At 46.2% G+C, this 17,983-nt stretch overlaps 1 protein-coding gene across 2 annotated transcripts in view; it reads right to left on the reverse strand.

Moving 5' to 3' along the window:
* Positions 1-5,873: 5,873 nt before the first annotated feature.
* Positions 5,874-17,983, reverse strand: part of Rps14 (ribosomal protein S14) — a 32,538-nt gene continuing 20,428 nt past the window's right edge. Inside the window, exons 1-5 of one of the 2 annotated variants that reach the window (XM_034518662.2) lie at positions 10,377-10,527; positions 8,460-8,610; positions 7,862-8,023; positions 6,555-6,631; positions 5,874-5,991 (exon numbers count right to left, since the gene is read on the reverse strand). In XM_034518662.2, the coding sequence (XP_034374553.1) occupies positions 5,924-5,991; positions 6,555-6,631; positions 7,862-8,023; positions 8,460-8,608 (456 nt within the window). In that variant the 5' untranslated portion in view covers positions 8,609-8,610; positions 10,377-10,527 and the 3' untranslated portion in view covers positions 5,874-5,923. Of the gene's footprint in view, positions 5,992-6,554; positions 6,632-7,861; positions 8,024-8,459; positions 8,611-10,376; positions 10,528-17,983 lie in introns of those variants that run through there. The other variant, XM_076912597.1, reaches the window with a different exon arrangement.

A 17,983-nucleotide genomic window follows, 5' to 3' on the forward strand; every position in this document is an offset into this window, starting at 1 on the left:
CTTCTCTTCTTCCTCCTCCTCCTTCTGCCCTTCCTCCCTTTCTTCCCCTTCCTCTCCTTCTCCTCTCTCTCCTCCTCCTCCTCCTTCTTTTTCTTGAGGCAGGGTGTCACTGTGAAATTCTGTATGTTCTGGAACTCACTGAAATCTGCCTGCCTCTGCCTTCCAAGTGCTGAGATTAAAGGCATGCACCAACATGACTGGCTTAGATGTCCTTTTTCTCTGATTTCTTCAAAGTGCTTGAAGGTTTCCTTTACTTTTCGTGAGTTATGAAATGTATAGGTTTTTATGTTTGTCTGTTTTCTTTAATTTTACTGGAGATCTAGGGAAGTCCTTCATAGTACTGACTTGGCTGAGAACAAAGGTGGGAGCCCTTTCTTCTGTCCTTTCCACGGCTTACCAATCTCTGTCAAACCCCTACTTTGTGCAGACTAGGCTGGAAGCTGCAGTGACAAACATGGTGCGGGATCTATCCCTACTTCCAGAGACAACACAATAGTGGGTGAATGGGCTATTGCAATAAATAGGTGGTCAGTGGGCCACTCAGGAACAAAGAGGCATTGTGGGAATTCAAGAGAGGAGTACCCTGAGGAGCCTCTAGACCAGGGATCCTTAACCTTCCTAACGCTGTGACCATTTATTACAGTTCCTCATGATGTGCTGGGTGACCCCCAATCATAGAATTATTAGTGTTGCTGCTTCATGACTGTAATTGTTCTATGGCTATGAATTGTAATGTAAATATCTGATATGCTGGCTATCTGATAGGAGACCCTTGTGAAAAGGTCATTTGATTATTAATGGGGTCTCGACCTACAGGTTGAGAACCACTGCTCTGAACCCTGGCTTTGAACAATAAAGGAAGAAAGTAAGCATGCTAGACCATAGGCTGGAGCGGTTCCATGAAGAGACGAGATTCTACCCTGGAGAAAAGCCAAAGGGGATGACTCAGTGGGACAAAACAGTTTATTTTGCAGAGCTGGGAGATGAAGACTGGGGCTGTCGTCTTAAACCCTCCACTGAGCACCCCAACCCCTCGGTTTCGTTTCCATGGGTTACAGGGAAAATGGGGTGACTAACTAGGAGAGAGACCATTCCATGAAATCCAGTGAGCAGGAAGCCAGAAGCAGGAAAATGCTGGGTGGTGGTCATCTCCAGAGGGACGGTAGGGTTGCCAAGTTCAGGCTGAGCTTCTGGAGTTGGGCTCCCATGCTCTGTAGAGGTCAGGTCAATAATAGTGTGTCTCAACTCATCTGTTTCAGAATCCCACAGACTGCTAGGGTCCAAGCTGACCACAGCTTAGCTGTTCTTGAAAAAAAAAAAATACCAATTCAAAAACCAATCAAACCCCGAAAGAATTGCTCAGTGACCCAGCTGCCCGCATCCCCGGTTACCAGGGAACAGGACAAGTTGCAATGTTCCATCACAGGAAGTAAGGAGAATGCTCTGGGAACTGCCAGCATGTTTCCACCAGGCTCCCAGCCAGCTGTCCTTTATGTGCTCGGCACAAGAACTGAACAGGCTTAAGAATAGCAGCAGCTTGCCTGTGCTAAACACTTCATCCTGTGATCCCTTCCGAGGCACAGCGTCCCCAGCAGTTTTCACTAAAAGGCTGAGCTGAAGTTCTTAGTCCCAACATTGCAGACTGAAGCGGTGGAATGGCCACCTCTTGACTGCGTGTCACATAACAACACCTAGAAACCGGATCGTCGGATGGGATGAGACCACATCCCTTCAGTCATTTCATTTGGCAGTCGGTTAAAGATAACTTGAGTGTTCTCATATATGAGACTCCTGTCACTCCCATCTGTCGATGCTGTGATATATTCATCAAAAGAAATGACACCGGTACATGTCCTCAATCTCCTCCGGTCTTGTCTTTGATGTTCATGAATGTAACTACAATGCTCACGAGCATTTTGTAGAGCTAATTCAGTTTCAGGTTTGTCTTGTCTAGGTGGAGGCTATGAGTCCTCTGGAAGAATTCTGTGGCGAGTGAGGCACTCTTTTCATGTTGGTGCTCTCGTATCAGACCGGAGGACCCACCCATGCAGGACATGATTTCCCAGGTGCTATGGGCTTCCTTGGTTACTTCTAATTCCCCTCTGCCATATTCTATTTGCTGGGATGTGCATCAGCCAGCACAGCCTACTATGAGAGGGAAGAAGTTCTTCCCAGTGAACTGATTTTAAATTACTTTCAATTCTTTAATCAAGGAAGATTTGTGCCCACCCACTCCCACTTTTGGAAACTTAAGTTCAGCCCGGATTTATTTTATGACCTGGGTTTAGCCACACACTATTTTTGTAAATGTGCTATTACATTTATTTATGTGTGAATGTGTGGTAGTGCACATGTTCACAGTACTCTTCTGGAGGTCAGAGGACAATTTGTGGAAGCTGGGCTCTCTTTCCACCATGAGAGTCCCAGGGATTGAATTCAGTCAGCAGGACACCAGTGCCTTTACTTGCTGAGCCATCTTGCCAACCCACACCAAATTTAACATTTTTAAACATTTAACTATTCATTTATTTTTATTTTCATGTATGTGCCTACTTACATATCTATGTACTACTTACTATCCATGGAGAATAGAAGAGGGTTTCAAAAGGCCTTGACACTGTGAGCTGCCATGTGGATGCTAGAAATTGAACCTGGGTCCTTTCCAAGAGCAAGTGCTCTTAACTGCTTGGTCATTTCTTCAGTGGCCCCAACGTTCCCCAAATGTAAAAATTTTTATTTCCTGTGTGTCTGAATGCACATGTTTATGAGGGCATCAGGACTCTAGAGCGGGAGGTAAAATCAGAAAGGCTTCTGAGCCCCCACACTCTATGAAAACTGTGAACTTTGATTCTCCACAGGAACAACACATGTTCCTAACCTGAGCCATCTCTTTATCCCATTTGATTATTTTTCTCAAGTTTTATTTTGAAAATTTTTTAATGTGTGTTTTGCCTGAATTTATGTCTGTACTCCATGTGTGTACAATGCCGTTGGAGGCCAGAGAGGTATCAGATCCCCTGAAACTGAAGCTGCAGACAGTTGAGAGCCACCATGGCAGGGTTAGAACTGAACCTGTGTCTTCTGAAAGAGCAGCCAGTGCTCTTAACTACTGAGCCGCCGGGCGGTGGTGGCGCACGCCTTTAATCCCAGCACTTGGGAGGCAGAGGCAGGCGGATCTCTGAGTTCGAGGCCAGCCTGGTCTACAGAGTGAGTTCCAGGACAGCCAGGACTACACAGAGAAACCCTGTCTTGAAAAACAAACAAACAAACAAAAACTGAGCCATCCCCCACCCCCAGCTTCCATTTAAGCAAAATGTGTAGTAGTTTATGCATTCAGATAATTCTGTATTATCCAACAAAAGAATGGGGGGCATGCACACATCCCACCATATGGATGGATCTTTGAATACTATGTCATCAGGACACTCCAATAATCCCAGCACCGAGGGGCCAAGCAGGAAAATCCAGACCAGCCTGGGCTACATAGGGAATCCTGTCCCCCTACCCACCCACCTTTGTCCCCCCGCCCCCCAATCAAAACAAAATGAAGCACAACTCAGGAATCAAATATTTGGCAATGGGCTTGAGAGAACTCAGCAGTTACGAGTGCTTATTGCTCTTTAGAGAAACCTGAGTTCAGTCCCCAGCACCCAGGTTAGGTGGCTCACAACCACCTGCAGTTTCAGCTCCAGGCTAGCAACCAACACACACAGCAGATGAACATACACACACAAAGAAAACCAAAATGCCTTTGCCAATGTGCTAGAGGCTTTTATCTGTAACAGGGTCTCAGTATATAGACCTCAATACAGAGTTCTGCCTACTCTTTCCTCCCAGAGTGCTGGGCTTAAAGGCATGCTCCCACATCTGGCTTTTTTTTTTTTTTTTAATTTTATTTATTTATTTTGAGATAGGTTTCAAATTGTAACCCAGGATAGCCCCAATTGTGTGGCAACCCTAACTTTACTAGGATTACAGGTAAACAACCAAGAACAATTCCACCAAATTACTTTTTCATACTGGCTTTCTTAGCTAATAGGAATATGATCTTTAAGACTCAGTACATGGGGATGTTGGGAGAGATGGCTCAGTGGTTGAGCACTGGCTGCTCTTCCAAAGTACCTGGGTTCAATTCCCAGTAACCACATGGCAGCTCAAAACTGTGTCTAACTCCAGGCTCAGGGGATTCAGCACCCTCACATGGACAGGACATACATGCAGGCAAAACACCAATGCACATTAAAGACTCAGTGCATGGGCATGCATGGTGGCACACACCTTTAATCCCAGAACTAAGAAGGCAGAGGGAGGCAGTTGGATCTAAGTTGAGTTCCAGGCCAGCTAGGGATACGCAGTGAGACCATCTCAAAGAAATAAAAAAACAAACCCAGAACACTCAGTACCATCTGATAACACTGTGTCCTTGGAGCTGGATGAAAGCTTCTGGAAAGCAAGAACCGTTATCTGTTTTATTGCAGATGAAAATAGGACTTGGTATTTGTGGGGTGACTGATTCTTAGGTACTTTATGTACCAATGTGGAACAACCTCAAAAAACTGCTAAGGAAAGCAACAGAAGTACAAGCTACCCATCTTGCACAGCCGGTGGGGGGGGGAAGAAACACCCACACAGGTTTATATATGGCTCGGGTCTGGAAGGCTGCTCTTCAGCTCAGGCTACACTTGGATCAAGTTGCCCCTGCTCTGGCCCTTTTAAGAACAAAACAGAAAGCTTGGTGGTGGTACGTGCCTTTAATTTCCACCTATTGGTGGAGGCAGACAGGCAGATTTCTGTGGTCCAGCCTGGCCTATAGAATTTATTACAGGGCTGGAGAGATGGCTCAGCGGTTAAGAGCACTGACTCTTCCAGAGGTCCTGAGTTCAATTCCCAGCAACCACATGGTGGCTCACAACCATCTCTAATACAGTCTGGTGCCCTCTTCTGGTGTGTCTGAAGACAGCACAGTGTACTCATAAATAATAATCTTAAAAAAAAAAAAAGTATTACAGGAGTCAGAACTACATTGTAAGATCCTGTTTGAAAAAAACCAAATGGCTGCTAATTTACACCTGTAACTCCAACACTACAGTCAAGATAATTGAGTTTGGGGTCAGCCTGAAGCATGGTGAAATCAGTCAAGAGGCATGGTTCACATGTAGACCATCCAAAGAGCTCCACCTCTGGTGTCTTATTTTCCCATGTCACCTTGGCCTAGAGGTCCCTAGGTAGACCATACTGGCTTCCAACTTGAGACGCACTAGCCCCAGCTTGGGAGGGTTAGAAGGTGTCTCATGATGCCTGGGCTATGAACAGCAACAATCTGGAGACTGGCTGGCTAACACCACAGAGCTGCAGTCTCAGCATCTAATGTTCTCAGGTTCCCTTTCACAGAAAACCAGTCTATAAAACCTATGTTTGCTCAACCTACACCAGAAGCTGAGACAACCCCGCTGTACACTAGTCTTCAAGTCCTCCCAAATGATATACATTTGCCTTGCTCTGTACCCTGGTGACAAGAGACAACACCAGAACTGCCAGACATGGTGGCACACACCTTTAATCTCAGCTCTTGGAAGACAGAGGCAGCCAGATCTTTGGTTTGAGACCAGCCTCACCTACATAATTAGTTTAGTAATAGCCAGGGATATGTAGAAACCCGTCTCAAAAACAAACACCAGGGACTGGAGAGATGGCCCAGCAGTTAAGAATACCGGCTGCTCTTCCAGAGGACCCTGGTTCAATTCCAAGCACCCAGGACAGCTCACAATGGTCTGTAACTGCAGTTCCAGGCCCTTACATAGACATACACGCAGGTGAAACATCAGAGTGTATAAAATAAAAATAAATTATTAAAACAAACACCAGAACCAAAATAGCTTACACAAAGCAATTTATTAACAGAAAATAATCTGAGAAGTCCTGTTCACAGTCGGCGACCACGACGACCCCCCTTTCTTCGAGTGCTGTCAGAGGGGATGGGGGTGACATCCTCTGTGAGAAGAAAATAAAATGTCACTGTGTGTAGCCACAAGTCTCAACTAGCAGTAGACTTCATTCTTCCCCGAATGTATCTACAATGGTCAACAATAAGGGGCTGCCCCACCTGCCAATTCCTCATCCCAGCTCCATTTCAGAAGGGCACACAGGCTCTGGGAAGGTGCACAATCACAAGGGAAGGACACCAAGTTCCTAACTCAGAGCCCACTGACTCTAGTAAAGTGACCCCACACTGAGCAACTGTGGCTGGCTGTTCTTTACACCAGGTGTCAGGAGCAGCTCTGTTGTAAAGGCCAGCAGGAAGAGACCTGAGACAATCAATGGAGTCATCTGGTAAGAGACAGAAGGCTCTGAAATCAGAGTCAGAAATGTTTTAAGTCTTCCCAATATAGATAGGGAGAAAACTGTATCTGTTACAGAGATGAACTCTCATAATGTCTTTTACACACTCCTTAGCAAAAGTAACCAGACAAAGCTGACCCATTAGGCACATTGCACTGTTTGGAAGGGGTCAATGCTTCAAAGCAACCCCAAGTGTTAACCAGAGGGACACTCACCAATCCGCCCAATCTTCATCCCAGAGCGAGCAAGAGCTCTGAGGGCTGACTGGGCTCCAGGTCCAGGGGTCTTGGTCCTAGAAAAAAATCAAGGATTGTTGGCCTAGTCAGCAAGATTTTTTTGAATTTTAATCTCTTCTAATAGGGGAAACCAACAGCTAAATACTTGCATACTGTGAGGGAAGCTACTTTGTGGGCCATACTTAATCTCCAGCTTCACAACATAAAACCCTTTTCTAAATTGCTAAATGAGGGCTGGAGAGACGCTCAGTAGAACTGCCATTCTAGCAGGGGGCTGGACTCTGTAATTACAACCATCTGCAACACCAGCTTCAAGAGATTCAGTGCTTTTCTGACCTCCAAGGGCACCAGGTATGCACATGGTACACTCATGTAATTTTTTTCTACTTTATTTGGGGGAAGCAGACTGTCAGGAGGACAGGGCAGAAATATGCTGGGAATAAAGCTGTGTGCCACAACACCTGTAAATCCTTAAAAGAAAGGAAGGGGGCACACAAGACACCCTCACTGGGCCCGTGGTTAAACTCTTCCCCTGCCCTCTTCAATGCTGCATCTAAGATGCCACTTTCTCTTTCCTGTGCTAGTTTTCCCGCCACACCTTGCTCTGTCCCGTTAGGACCTAAGACCCAGTGAGACTATCCCATTCTTGGATCCAACCTGAAGCCACTCATTCCTCCAATGCCCAACTTCTTCCTCACCTCAGCAAGTTTCTCTCGTAGTTGTCTCTACTGGACATGACCCCACCTCATCATGTAAGCATCAGTGCTTAGCGCATGTCAGCCTCAAAATCATGCAGACAATAACTGACCCAACTCCTAACTCCCCTGCCTCCGTTTCCTGGTGTGCACCACCACACCCAGCCTATGTGGTGTTGGGGAAAGAACACTCTACACAGCTCTGTCCAAGTCACCCCTACCCCTATGCCATACTTCCTAGTATGTACCACAGACTCAAGTCATGCAACCTTCTGCATGTTGATTAAAGCCCGAGTTTCCTGCAAGGTAAGTTGCCACCCAAAGCCATCTCAGTCTTGCTCACTGCCTGGTATGCCGTGGTTATTCAATAAACACAAAAGGATAAACATAAAGGAACAAATTGCCCATTTTTTTTTTGAGGAACTGTGTGGCCCAGGCTAGCCCCAAACTCTAGTTCCTCCTATACCTGTTCTTCCACGACAGGATTACAGATTATGAGCTACTCCCTAACTAGGAACATATATACATACACGCCTAAAATAGTTAGCTCTCAGACAATCAGGTCTCAAATGCACCCCCAATCTTCCATACCTGTTTCCTCCTGTGGCCCGGAGTTTGATATGCAGGGCAGTGATGCCCAGCTCCTTGCACCTCTGGGCCACATCCTGGGCAGCCAACATGGCTGCATATGGAGAGGACTCATCTCGGTCAGCCTTTACCTTCATTCCGCCAGTCACTCGGCAGATGGTTTCCCTGGGGACAAAGGCAGGACCATGTTATTTTCCAACAAGGATGTACAGAGCACTCACTGAGCCCCAATGAGCATAGTGTAGCAGCATGTTTGTGACAAGGCTGGCTGACCTGAGCATGTATCATGGCTCTGAACAAATGATAGTTATGGGTTGTGTTTACAGGGGTTCAAAGATCCCTATATAGCCAACTTCTTTGTGCCAGCCAGCCCTGGGTTAAATCTCTATGGTTACATAAAATCACAGCAGGGGGTAGAGGAGACAGGAGCATCGTGAGTTCAAGTTGATCCTCAGCTCCCTGAAACACAACGTGCTTTCTTATAACTCATGGGAAATTAAGCAAAACAGTAATTCTTTAGGGCAAATCCCACCAACTGGTATACCCCCTTCTTTCCAGCTCAGCCCCTTCCTTTGAGGCCTGTTTTATGCCTAGTACTCACTTGCCAGAAAGATCTGTAACATGGACAAAGGTATCATTGAAGGATGCAAAGATGTGGCAGACACCAAATACATTCTCTCCTTCAGCCACCTGAGGTCCAAGGCTGATGACCTGTTCTTCCTTCTTTTCCTTCCCCTTGCGAGGTGCCATTTCTAGGTGGAAGAATCTCAATGTTAGCAAAAGGTCCCCAAAACATTTTCTTTACCCACAAAACTTAGGAAAACCTAAGTTTTGCTCCTAGTATCCTGTCTGTTCTTGACATCTATCAAGTCCTAACTTAAAAGGAAGGTGCTGTAAGAGACAATTTCTCAAAGGCGTCTTCAGGATAGATAAGCCTATGGTCCCAGCAGCGAACCACATGCACACATGTACAAGTAGCTATTCAAAACAGCATGCAAGCCAGGCACGAGCTTGAGTTAACAAACCCTTCCCTTATGCCCCCACTTTGAAGTTTCTTTGCGACCTATAGGCAGTTGAATAGCAGAAACCACAACCAAATTAGAGGGGTTCTCTGTCCAAACACAATACTTAAACCCAAGTTTCCTGGGCCCCAGATACCACTTACAGTTTAGAGTTGAGGCCCAAAGCAGCCTAAAACGTCAAAGAACTTTCCAGCTATCCTTGAAAACACAACTTTAACAGCCCACCAGGTGTCTCCAACACAAGCCCTTCAACAGCCTTTTTAGAAGCAAACCTTTCAACTTTTACTAGTACCAAGCATTAAAAGCAAAGTGTGGTGTGTGTAACTTTAACTCCAGCACTGGGGAGTCAGAGGCAGGAACAGCTACATAACAAGCCCTGCGACAGGCGGGGGCATGCCTTCCAGGAAGTCTAAAGGGCTACAGACCGGTGTTCCGATACCCTAACTCGAGACTATAATCAAAGCGCACTCATGGAACTATCGAAAAAACACAAACGAGGCTGATTATTTTTTTTCCTTGCCTAAGCCCCAGGGAGTCGTTTGGCAAACCCGAGGCGAAGTAGCACAACAAACTATCACCATTTTCAGAAGAACCTAGTTACTGAGTAGCACTCAAATGAAATTAGGCTATCTCCCTGCAGCTAAGAAAACTAAACAGGATAGTCTATCTAGGATGATACGGCGCCAAGGCCTGCCTTGTATTCTCTCCCTAGTATCAAGGTGCCCCCACTACACACACACACCCCGAAAAGCACCACAGGCCTTAGAAGTAGGTTTCAAGTGTCACTGGCATCTCCCTTGCGCCTTCCTCATACACTACTTGGGGTCCAATCGCCAGAAGCACAAGGGCTGGTCTCGAATGTACAGTCACCAATTCTCACCCTCAAATTAGGCTAACACGATTCTGCAAGGGTTCAAATCGTCTGGGCATGATGGCTACTCAAGGCAGCTTCGCTCTCCAGGGTGGGAATGATTGTCCAGAAGAATATAAACATATGGCCTCAGTGCTACTCCACCACGGAGGAACCCGACAGGCAACGTGTCCGACACGGGAGTAGCCGCCATAGATCAGGACCGAGGTTTTACGGCAGCCCTTTTAACCTCCGATTTACGGAGGGGATCGGTGCGAATCCTACTCATGGTTCTCCACGAGAGGAACGAGGTCAGGTGCAGGCCGGGGACTGCCCGTTTCAACCTAACAGGATACAGGCGACGGCCCACACGCGACCAGGGGCCCCCGCTCCCCGAACCACTCTGTGCGACGGCTGCGGCGAGAGGCCCAGGCTCAGGGCAGGACCCGCACCCACTCCCATCTCAGCCCAGAGGCCGCCACCGGGACACGGCGGAGCCCTGGGTCCGGATGGGTCGGGGCGGGCGGGCGCCTGCTCGTCTCTACCACGCACTTGGCTCGGCTACAGCACACAGACCCCGGCCCCGACCCCGCAGAGGGCCCTGATCGAAGGATGCCGCACGATTCTCACGGCCCGATCTCCCTACCTGAACGTCGTCTCCAGACTCCTCCACCGGAAAGAGAGAGGCGGAAGGGGCGGGCAGACGGGTCACTTCCGTGTTCCGGAAGTGTACCTCTGAGGTCACGGAGAGAGAGGCAGGCTCCCGGAAGAAGTCTCTATCACGGTTTCCAACGAAGCTAAAACCGCCGGTAAGGAAGATGGCCTATTAAGGATGCCGGTGCTACGTGTTGCTGTGACCGGATCTGCCTATGAGAACTTACGAAGCGGACACGCGTGGGAGAAGAGGCGGGCTCTACTCTAGGTCGCGGTTGCCGCAGGTAGACAGACTTCCGTCTTCAGAACCTCAGGCCAGGCAGCCTGGAAGCCACAGCGCCCCTCGTGGTATGGAGGTGAATAACAACAACAAACGACCTTATAATGCAACTTTACCCCATTTTGCACTCTACAGAGCAGCTTAGTAAAAAATTAGTCAAGACTTCTCTGCTACCCTGCACTATGCATTTTATATTCTGTGCTTCAGTTAATGCTCGCAACATAAACTAGATTGATTTTGATTTCCATTGTATAGACAGATGTATGAAATGAGACCATATGTGTGTGGCCGATTTGGGGTTATGACATAAAACTCCCATATCTAATAGTCATTTCATATAAGCCTCTAATAACAATATTGCAGCACATTGAATAATCGGGAAACTTTGTAGATGGTAACATGGAAGAAAGCACAGACATATACTTAGTAGAACTTGAAAAACATAGGTACAATATTCACACACATACTGGCTTGCACATACATCTCTAGAGTCATATTACATATATAATAGCATGTTTATATTTCAAAGCATGGCAAACAGTAGAGCTACATGTATATACTATATATTGCATATATCCATTCTGAAAGACTTAGATAAATTTAGGGAAATTTTATTCTTTGTTGTTAATTGGTTTTAGGTACAGGGTTTCACTGGCTAGCCCTGGCAGCCCAGGAACTCACTCTGGAGGTCAGACTGACCTTGTGGTTGGAGATCTGCCTGCCTCTACCTCCTCAGTGCTGGGATGAAAGGCATCATGCCTCACCACCTCCCAGCTAAATTTTTATATTTTTGAGACAGGGCTTCAGTGTGTCACCATTACTGGCCTGGGACTTGCTACGTAGACCAGGATGGCCTGGAACTCCCAGAGAGCCAAGCCACCTCTGCCCCTAGACCACTAGGATCAGAGGCTTGCCCGAAGGAAACCTTCCTTTTAAAGAAAGGATCGTTTTCTTTCTGCCTTATTTAGGTTTTCAGCTACAGAAACCTATGAAACAGACACACTAAAGGAACAGGAAAAGCAAAGCGAGGAAGCCAAGTGTGATGTAGTTCAGCACTTGGGAGGCAGAAGCAGACAGATTTCTTAAGGCCATCTTGGTCTACATAGTGAGTTCCAGGACAGACAGAAATATCCAGTCTCAGAAAAACAGAAGGAGAAGGAAAGAAGAAAGGAAGAAAGGAAAGAATAGTCTTACCCACTATTGTTAACTTATATTTTATATTTACCTGTCGTCCTTTCCTGTATCACTTAGGCATATACATATGGGGAAGGATTTGGGGGAGGGAGACAAGGTCTCCTGTTAGCTATGTAGCTGAAGATAACCTTGAGCTCCTGACTCTTTTGCCTCTGCCTCCTGAGTGCCTCCACCATGCATAGTTTTTTTTCTCTCCTTTCCTTCTTGTTCTTCTATTAAGATTTATTCTTCTATTAAGATCTATTGTTTAGCTGGGCATTGGTGGCACACGCCTTTAATCCCAACACTTGGGAGGCAGAGGCAGGCGGATTTCTGAGTTCGAGGCCAGCCTGGTCTACTGAGTGAGTTCCAGGACAGCCAAGGCTATACAGAGAAACCCTGTCTCAAAAAAAAAAAATCCCCAAAAGTTTAGATTTGTTACTTTATTTTACATATATGAATATTTTGTCTGCATGTGTGGCTGGTGTCTGTGAGAGTCAGAGGGGTGTCAGAGCCCATGGCACTGGAGTTATGGATGGTTGTGAGTTACCATCTGGGACTGGGAGCCAAACTGAGTTCTCTGACAGAGCAAGAACAAGAGCAAATGCACTAAGTGCTCTCAACCACCAAGCGGCTCTCCCGCTCCCCGGCCTGAGAATCTCAACATAGATTTAAATGAAGTCAATAGAAAGCAAGGAGTTCAGAAAAGGAAGAAGAGAGGACACAGCACAGAAAAGGAAGAAGAGAGGACACAGCATGTGTGTGTGGCTTCTCAGGAACAAGTCATTTGTACTTTGGTTTGGGTTGTGTTTTGTTGAGATGTTTGTTTAAGACAAGTTCTTTTTTCCCCATTTGTTTTTTGCTTGTTTGTTTGTTCTCTGAGTAGCCCTACCTGCCCTGGAACTCAGTTTGTAGACCAGGCTGGCCTTGAGAGTACTGGGATTAAAGGGTGTGCCATCACTGACAAGGTCTCTGAACTCCTCATTTTTCCTCTGGCTCCTGAGTGGAGTGTTGTAATTGTGGGTGTGTGCCACCCGGTGTGTAGCTGAGACTTCTCTTTAAAGATTGGTTTGTCTGTTTACCTGAGCTGTTCCTATTCTTTAAAAGTTCGGATTTTTGGTTCCCTGATAGTGTGTTGCTCCATAGAAGGAGGATGTTAGCAGAGTTGAGAGGTGGGGAGTGAGCTTCTGCTTTGAGCCCAAACTATATGAAAGTATGCTGTAAACATCAGGGAGAGACAGCTTCCTGGGGGGAGCAGCCTAGGCTTCCTGGGGGGAGCAGCCTACAAGGTCACCCAAACTGGCCCCCAACTCCCGAGTCTCCCTCCTCAGCTCCACGAGAGCTGGGAATACATGCATGCACCACTATGCTTGGTTCTTAACCTCTTCTCACTATCTTGCCATCTTGCCCACTGAGGCCACCCATTTACGTGTTGTCAACATTCATGACCTGTTGGTCTTCCCCAAACCAACATCATACTCTTAGGCCCTAGACCCCGATCAAAACCAACAGGCAGTGCATTGACTTTAACCATCCCTTGGTGAGTATTCCACTTAAACAAGTAATGTCTTCTTCCCACTCTCTCCATGCTGTCCCTCGTGCCCCTGACACTCCTCCAGCTTCCCAGCATGCTCAGTTACTCTTACTGTTTCCTTATTCTCACTTTCTGTTCCCTTGTCTCCTCTGAGAAAAACCATAGCCTCCAAAATCTATGAGTTGAGGAGATCCGCAGATCTGAGGGATACACTGCAGAGGGCCTGCCAGGGACTAGCATGTGGGCAGGTAAAGGTACCATGAGACTAGTGAGCATGCTCAGTAGTGGGACTGCCGAACCCCCGTCACAGCCAGTGACTTGCATGCTCACCTAACTAAACTTTCCCAGTGACCAGAGAGGCTGTGTGTTTCGGTTCCCTCATCTTACAACCTAAGAAACAAAAAAATGCAGTGAGGGTGTGGTGGCCTGGGCCTGTGCTCAAGTACTTGGAAGGCTGAGGGAAGAGGATCACTATGAGCCTCAGGCCAGTCTACCCTGCACAGTGAGCTCCAGGCTAGCTAGAACGACACAGCAGTCCCTGTCAGAACAATAAAAAACAAATGTCTTAGCTTCTTTCTGTGCTTCTGGGATTAAATATCCTGACAGGCCAGGCAGTGATAACACATGCCTTTACCTTTAATCCCAACACTCAGGAGACAGAAGCAGGTAAATCTCTGAGTTTGAGGCCAGCCTGGTCTATAGAGAGAGTTCCAGGACAGCCAGGGATACACAGAGAAACCCTGTGTCAAAACAACAACAACAACAAAACAAAAACAAAAACAAAAAAACCCACCAAACCAAGACAAAAACAAACAAAACAACAAAAACAAAACAAAAAGCAACCTAAGGAGGAAGGGTTTATTTCCTTCCACAGCCCACAGAGGTGTGGACGTCACGGCAGCAAGAACTGGAAATCACTGGTCACATCGCACCTATGTTGTAAGGAAGCAGAAAGCAGTAACTGAACACACACTGCCACCAATCTGCCCTCCACACTTATGGAGGCCGAGGTCCCCAAGCCCAGGTTCAGCACGTGGGAGGCAGAGGCAGGCAGACATTTGAGAGTTCAAGGCCAACCTGGTCTACATGTGAGTGTCAGGCCAACTAGAACTACACTACACAGTGAGATTCTATTCTTAAAAAGAAAGAAAAAAACAAAAACAAAAACAAAAAAACCCTTTATCAGTACACTCTCTGGCCGGCCTCTCTCTCAGGTGTGTCAAAATTGACGATTAAAACTAACCTAACTATCCTAACTCCATCCCTTATCAACCTGACACGCTACTGTATCACTTTAAAAAAAACAGCCCCTTTGTCCCCATATACTCATGGACAAAATACACCAGGCAAAGTTTTAAAGTTTAATAGTTTAATACCATAATCGTTAACAGTATTGTTGAAAAGTCCAACAGTGTTTACTTTAAAAGTCCAAAATTTCCCGAGTTTCTATAAAATCAAACCACAAGTTAAATCCTTCCAACATTATAATGGCACAGAGTACACATTTCTGCTCCTCAGTGAAAGAACCAGGATATAGGAACAATCACACCACAGCAAAGCCAGAGTCTGTAAGGCAAACACAAAGTCCTAAGGCTCTGTGTTCTGGATATGAGCCTTGTAATATAAACATCTGGGCTCTGAAAAGGCTTCCATTGCCTGGCTACTTCATCTCCTCTGCCCTTGGCACACACAGAGTTTCTCCTTAGTACTGTCACATGCAAATCTCAGCACATGGTCCAATGGTCCTGGCATCTCCAGTATTCTGGGGTTACCAATGTAGTCTTAGGCTTTAACTTAGGTTTCACACAATAGCTTCTTAGGGTCTCTCGCCAGAGCCACCATGGCCCACCCCCAAATCTTGCAGCTTTTATGCCTTTGAAACCAGTAACACTTGGACAACAGATATAACCCGGCTCCCTTGGACCATAGCTGCATCATCTTATGTGTGTTGACACCAAGGAAACACTTTCTTGTCTCCTTAAAAAGAAAATTACAGCCGGGTGGTGGTGGCGCACACCTTTAATCCCAGCACTTGGGAGGCAGAGGCAGGTGGATTTCTGAGTTCGAGGCCAGCCTGGTCTACAGAGTGAGTTCCAGGACAGCCAGGGCTGCACAGAGAAACCCTGTCTCGAAAAACCAAAAAAAAAAAAAAAAAAAAAAAAAAAAAAAAAATCACATGGGCTTGGTGGCACATGCCTTTAATCCCAGCACTTGGGAGGCAGAGGAATAAATCTGTGACTTTGATGACAACCAGGTCTTGATAGCAAGTTCAAGGACAGCCAATACTACATAGAGAAACCCTGTCTAAAAATTTTACATTGCTATACTTTGTTTGTGTGCATGTGTATATATGAGTGCAAATACTGTGTGCAGATGGGGTGATCAGAGAAGAGCTTGTGGGAGTTGGTTTAGTTCTCTCCTCTCACTGAGTGGATCCTAGGAAGTGAACTGAGGTAGTCTGGCTTTGACCTTGTCCCACTGAGCTCTCCTGTCAGCCCTAGGTTTCTCTTTAATGGTACTAACCTCCCTCCTCTCTCATTCCTCTCTGAGACAGATACTTATGTAGCCCTGGTTGGCCTGGAATTTGCTATGTAGATCAGGCCAGCCTCAAACTCACAGAGATCCGTCTGTCTTGCCCTCTTTTTTTTTTTTTTTTTTTTTTTTTTTTTGTTTTCTGAGACAGGGTTTCTCTGTGTAGCCCTGGCTGTCCTGGAACTCACACTGTAGACCAGGCTGGCCTCGAACTCAGAAATCTGCCTGCCTCTGCCTCCCAAGTGCTGGGATTAAAGGCATGCGCCACCACCACCCGGCTAATTTCTTATTTAATAGTTATAACTGTTTTGTTGTCTACACTTACCTTGTCTGAAATGTTGAACTTGCCTACACTACATCTCCTTTTGCTGAACAAATTAATTCATTATCTTTATATTCAAATTCACTCAATTCTAAGGATATAGGCAAAATGCAGTCACAGTCATCTCCAAAACATTACACACAAATCGCCTCTCACTTGGTTCCTGATGCCATCCACCCCTCTTCTCTTCTGAAACCTCATGAGCTAGGAACCCACTATCTGAATTTATGTCAGAGTTTTTAATGGGCATTGGTATTTTGCCTTAATGTCTATCTGTACGTAGGAGAATGTCAGGTCCCTTGGACCTGGCCTGTTAAGCTTTGCTTCTAGCATTCACTGCTTTTCTAGCCCACTGTTCCAAACTGATCCTCATTTCTCCCCCAACAGTTCCAAGGGCCCAAAAGCCCATGATTAGATTTATCACAATACCCACTCCTAGTAACAATTTCTGACTTTGTTTATTTTCCTGTTGCCATAATTAAATTCCCTGATAAAGGCAATGTAAGGGAGAACAGGTTTATTTCTTCTCACAGTTCAAGGTGTGGTGAAAATGTCAGGAAAGCAGGAGCTTAAAGCAACTGATCACACTAAATCTACAGCAGGAAGTAGAGGACAACGAATGTGTGTGGTCTGGTGCTTACCCCCCTCTACACTTATACAACCCCAAATCTTCAAGCCTAGGGAATGGTGCCACCCACAGTAGACGAGTCTTCCCAAATCAATTGGTTTAACTAAGCTATTCCCTTACAGACACTCTCAGAGGCCCTTCTTTTAAGTGACTCTAGATTGTGTCAAGTTGATGACTAAAATTAACCCCCATAAAAATAAAGCAAAGCAAAATACAAATAACTGTAAGTTGAGCACCAGGATCAGACCTTTCAGTGCTTGAAGATGTGAGGCCAATGATTGGAAGTCTCAAAGACACAGGAGCAGGGCTTCTTGCAGGGCCCTTAGCTGCAACTCTGAGAGCTGAAACTCAGAGCAGTGACTCTTATTGCTGTGTCCTGCCTAGTACCTAGCAGGTCCTGGGTTCAATTTCTGGCAACAAAACAAACAAAAACCCAAAGACATAGCAGGATGCACTTGTAATCTCAGCACTTGGGGAGCAGAGGAAAGGCCAGGGGAATCATCAGTTCAAGGCCTGTCTGAAATACATAGTGGTCAACCAAGGCTGCATGAGATCCTGTTTCAAACAAAACGAAAGATTGTCAGTGAGTACGACTGACATAAAGATTATAGATGAATGGAAGCTAGGACAGTGGGGTAGGAAATTCCCGTTATTACTCAAGCATCCACTAGATGGCGCCTGGCTCCACGATGCTGGTAGTAGGACCTGGTACTGGTCATAGCTCTGGAGTTTGTTTATCCATCGGGAACAGGGCACGCTTACGACACGTGACGTGACCAGGGCTATAGCGGAAACTGAAGAGTACCCAATTCCACTCACCCACTTCAGAGATGAGAAAGTGGAGATGTTTTTACATCCATGCCTTTGTGCACTGTCAAGTCACAGGCTAACTTGCAGAAGAACCAGCCTATACTCTTTCAAAGCGAAGAACCACACCCATTGGGCTGAATGTACTAGAATGTATTGCCAGGACCACGCACTCGACCTGCACATTCAGTGAACCCTCGTTATGTGATGAATGACAAAGCAGAGGATTGGGAAGTTGTATGTATCTCCCCCCATGGAAAGAGCTGTCTAATGTGATTGGTAACAGGGCATTGTGTAAGTAGCCTGGCCATAATCATTACAGA

This window comes from Arvicanthis niloticus, chromosome 14, assembly GCF_011762505.2.
Source record: "Arvicanthis niloticus isolate mArvNil1 chromosome 14, mArvNil1.pat.X, whole genome shotgun sequence".
NCBI lineage: Eukaryota > Metazoa > Chordata > Mammalia > Rodentia > Muridae > Arvicanthis > Arvicanthis niloticus.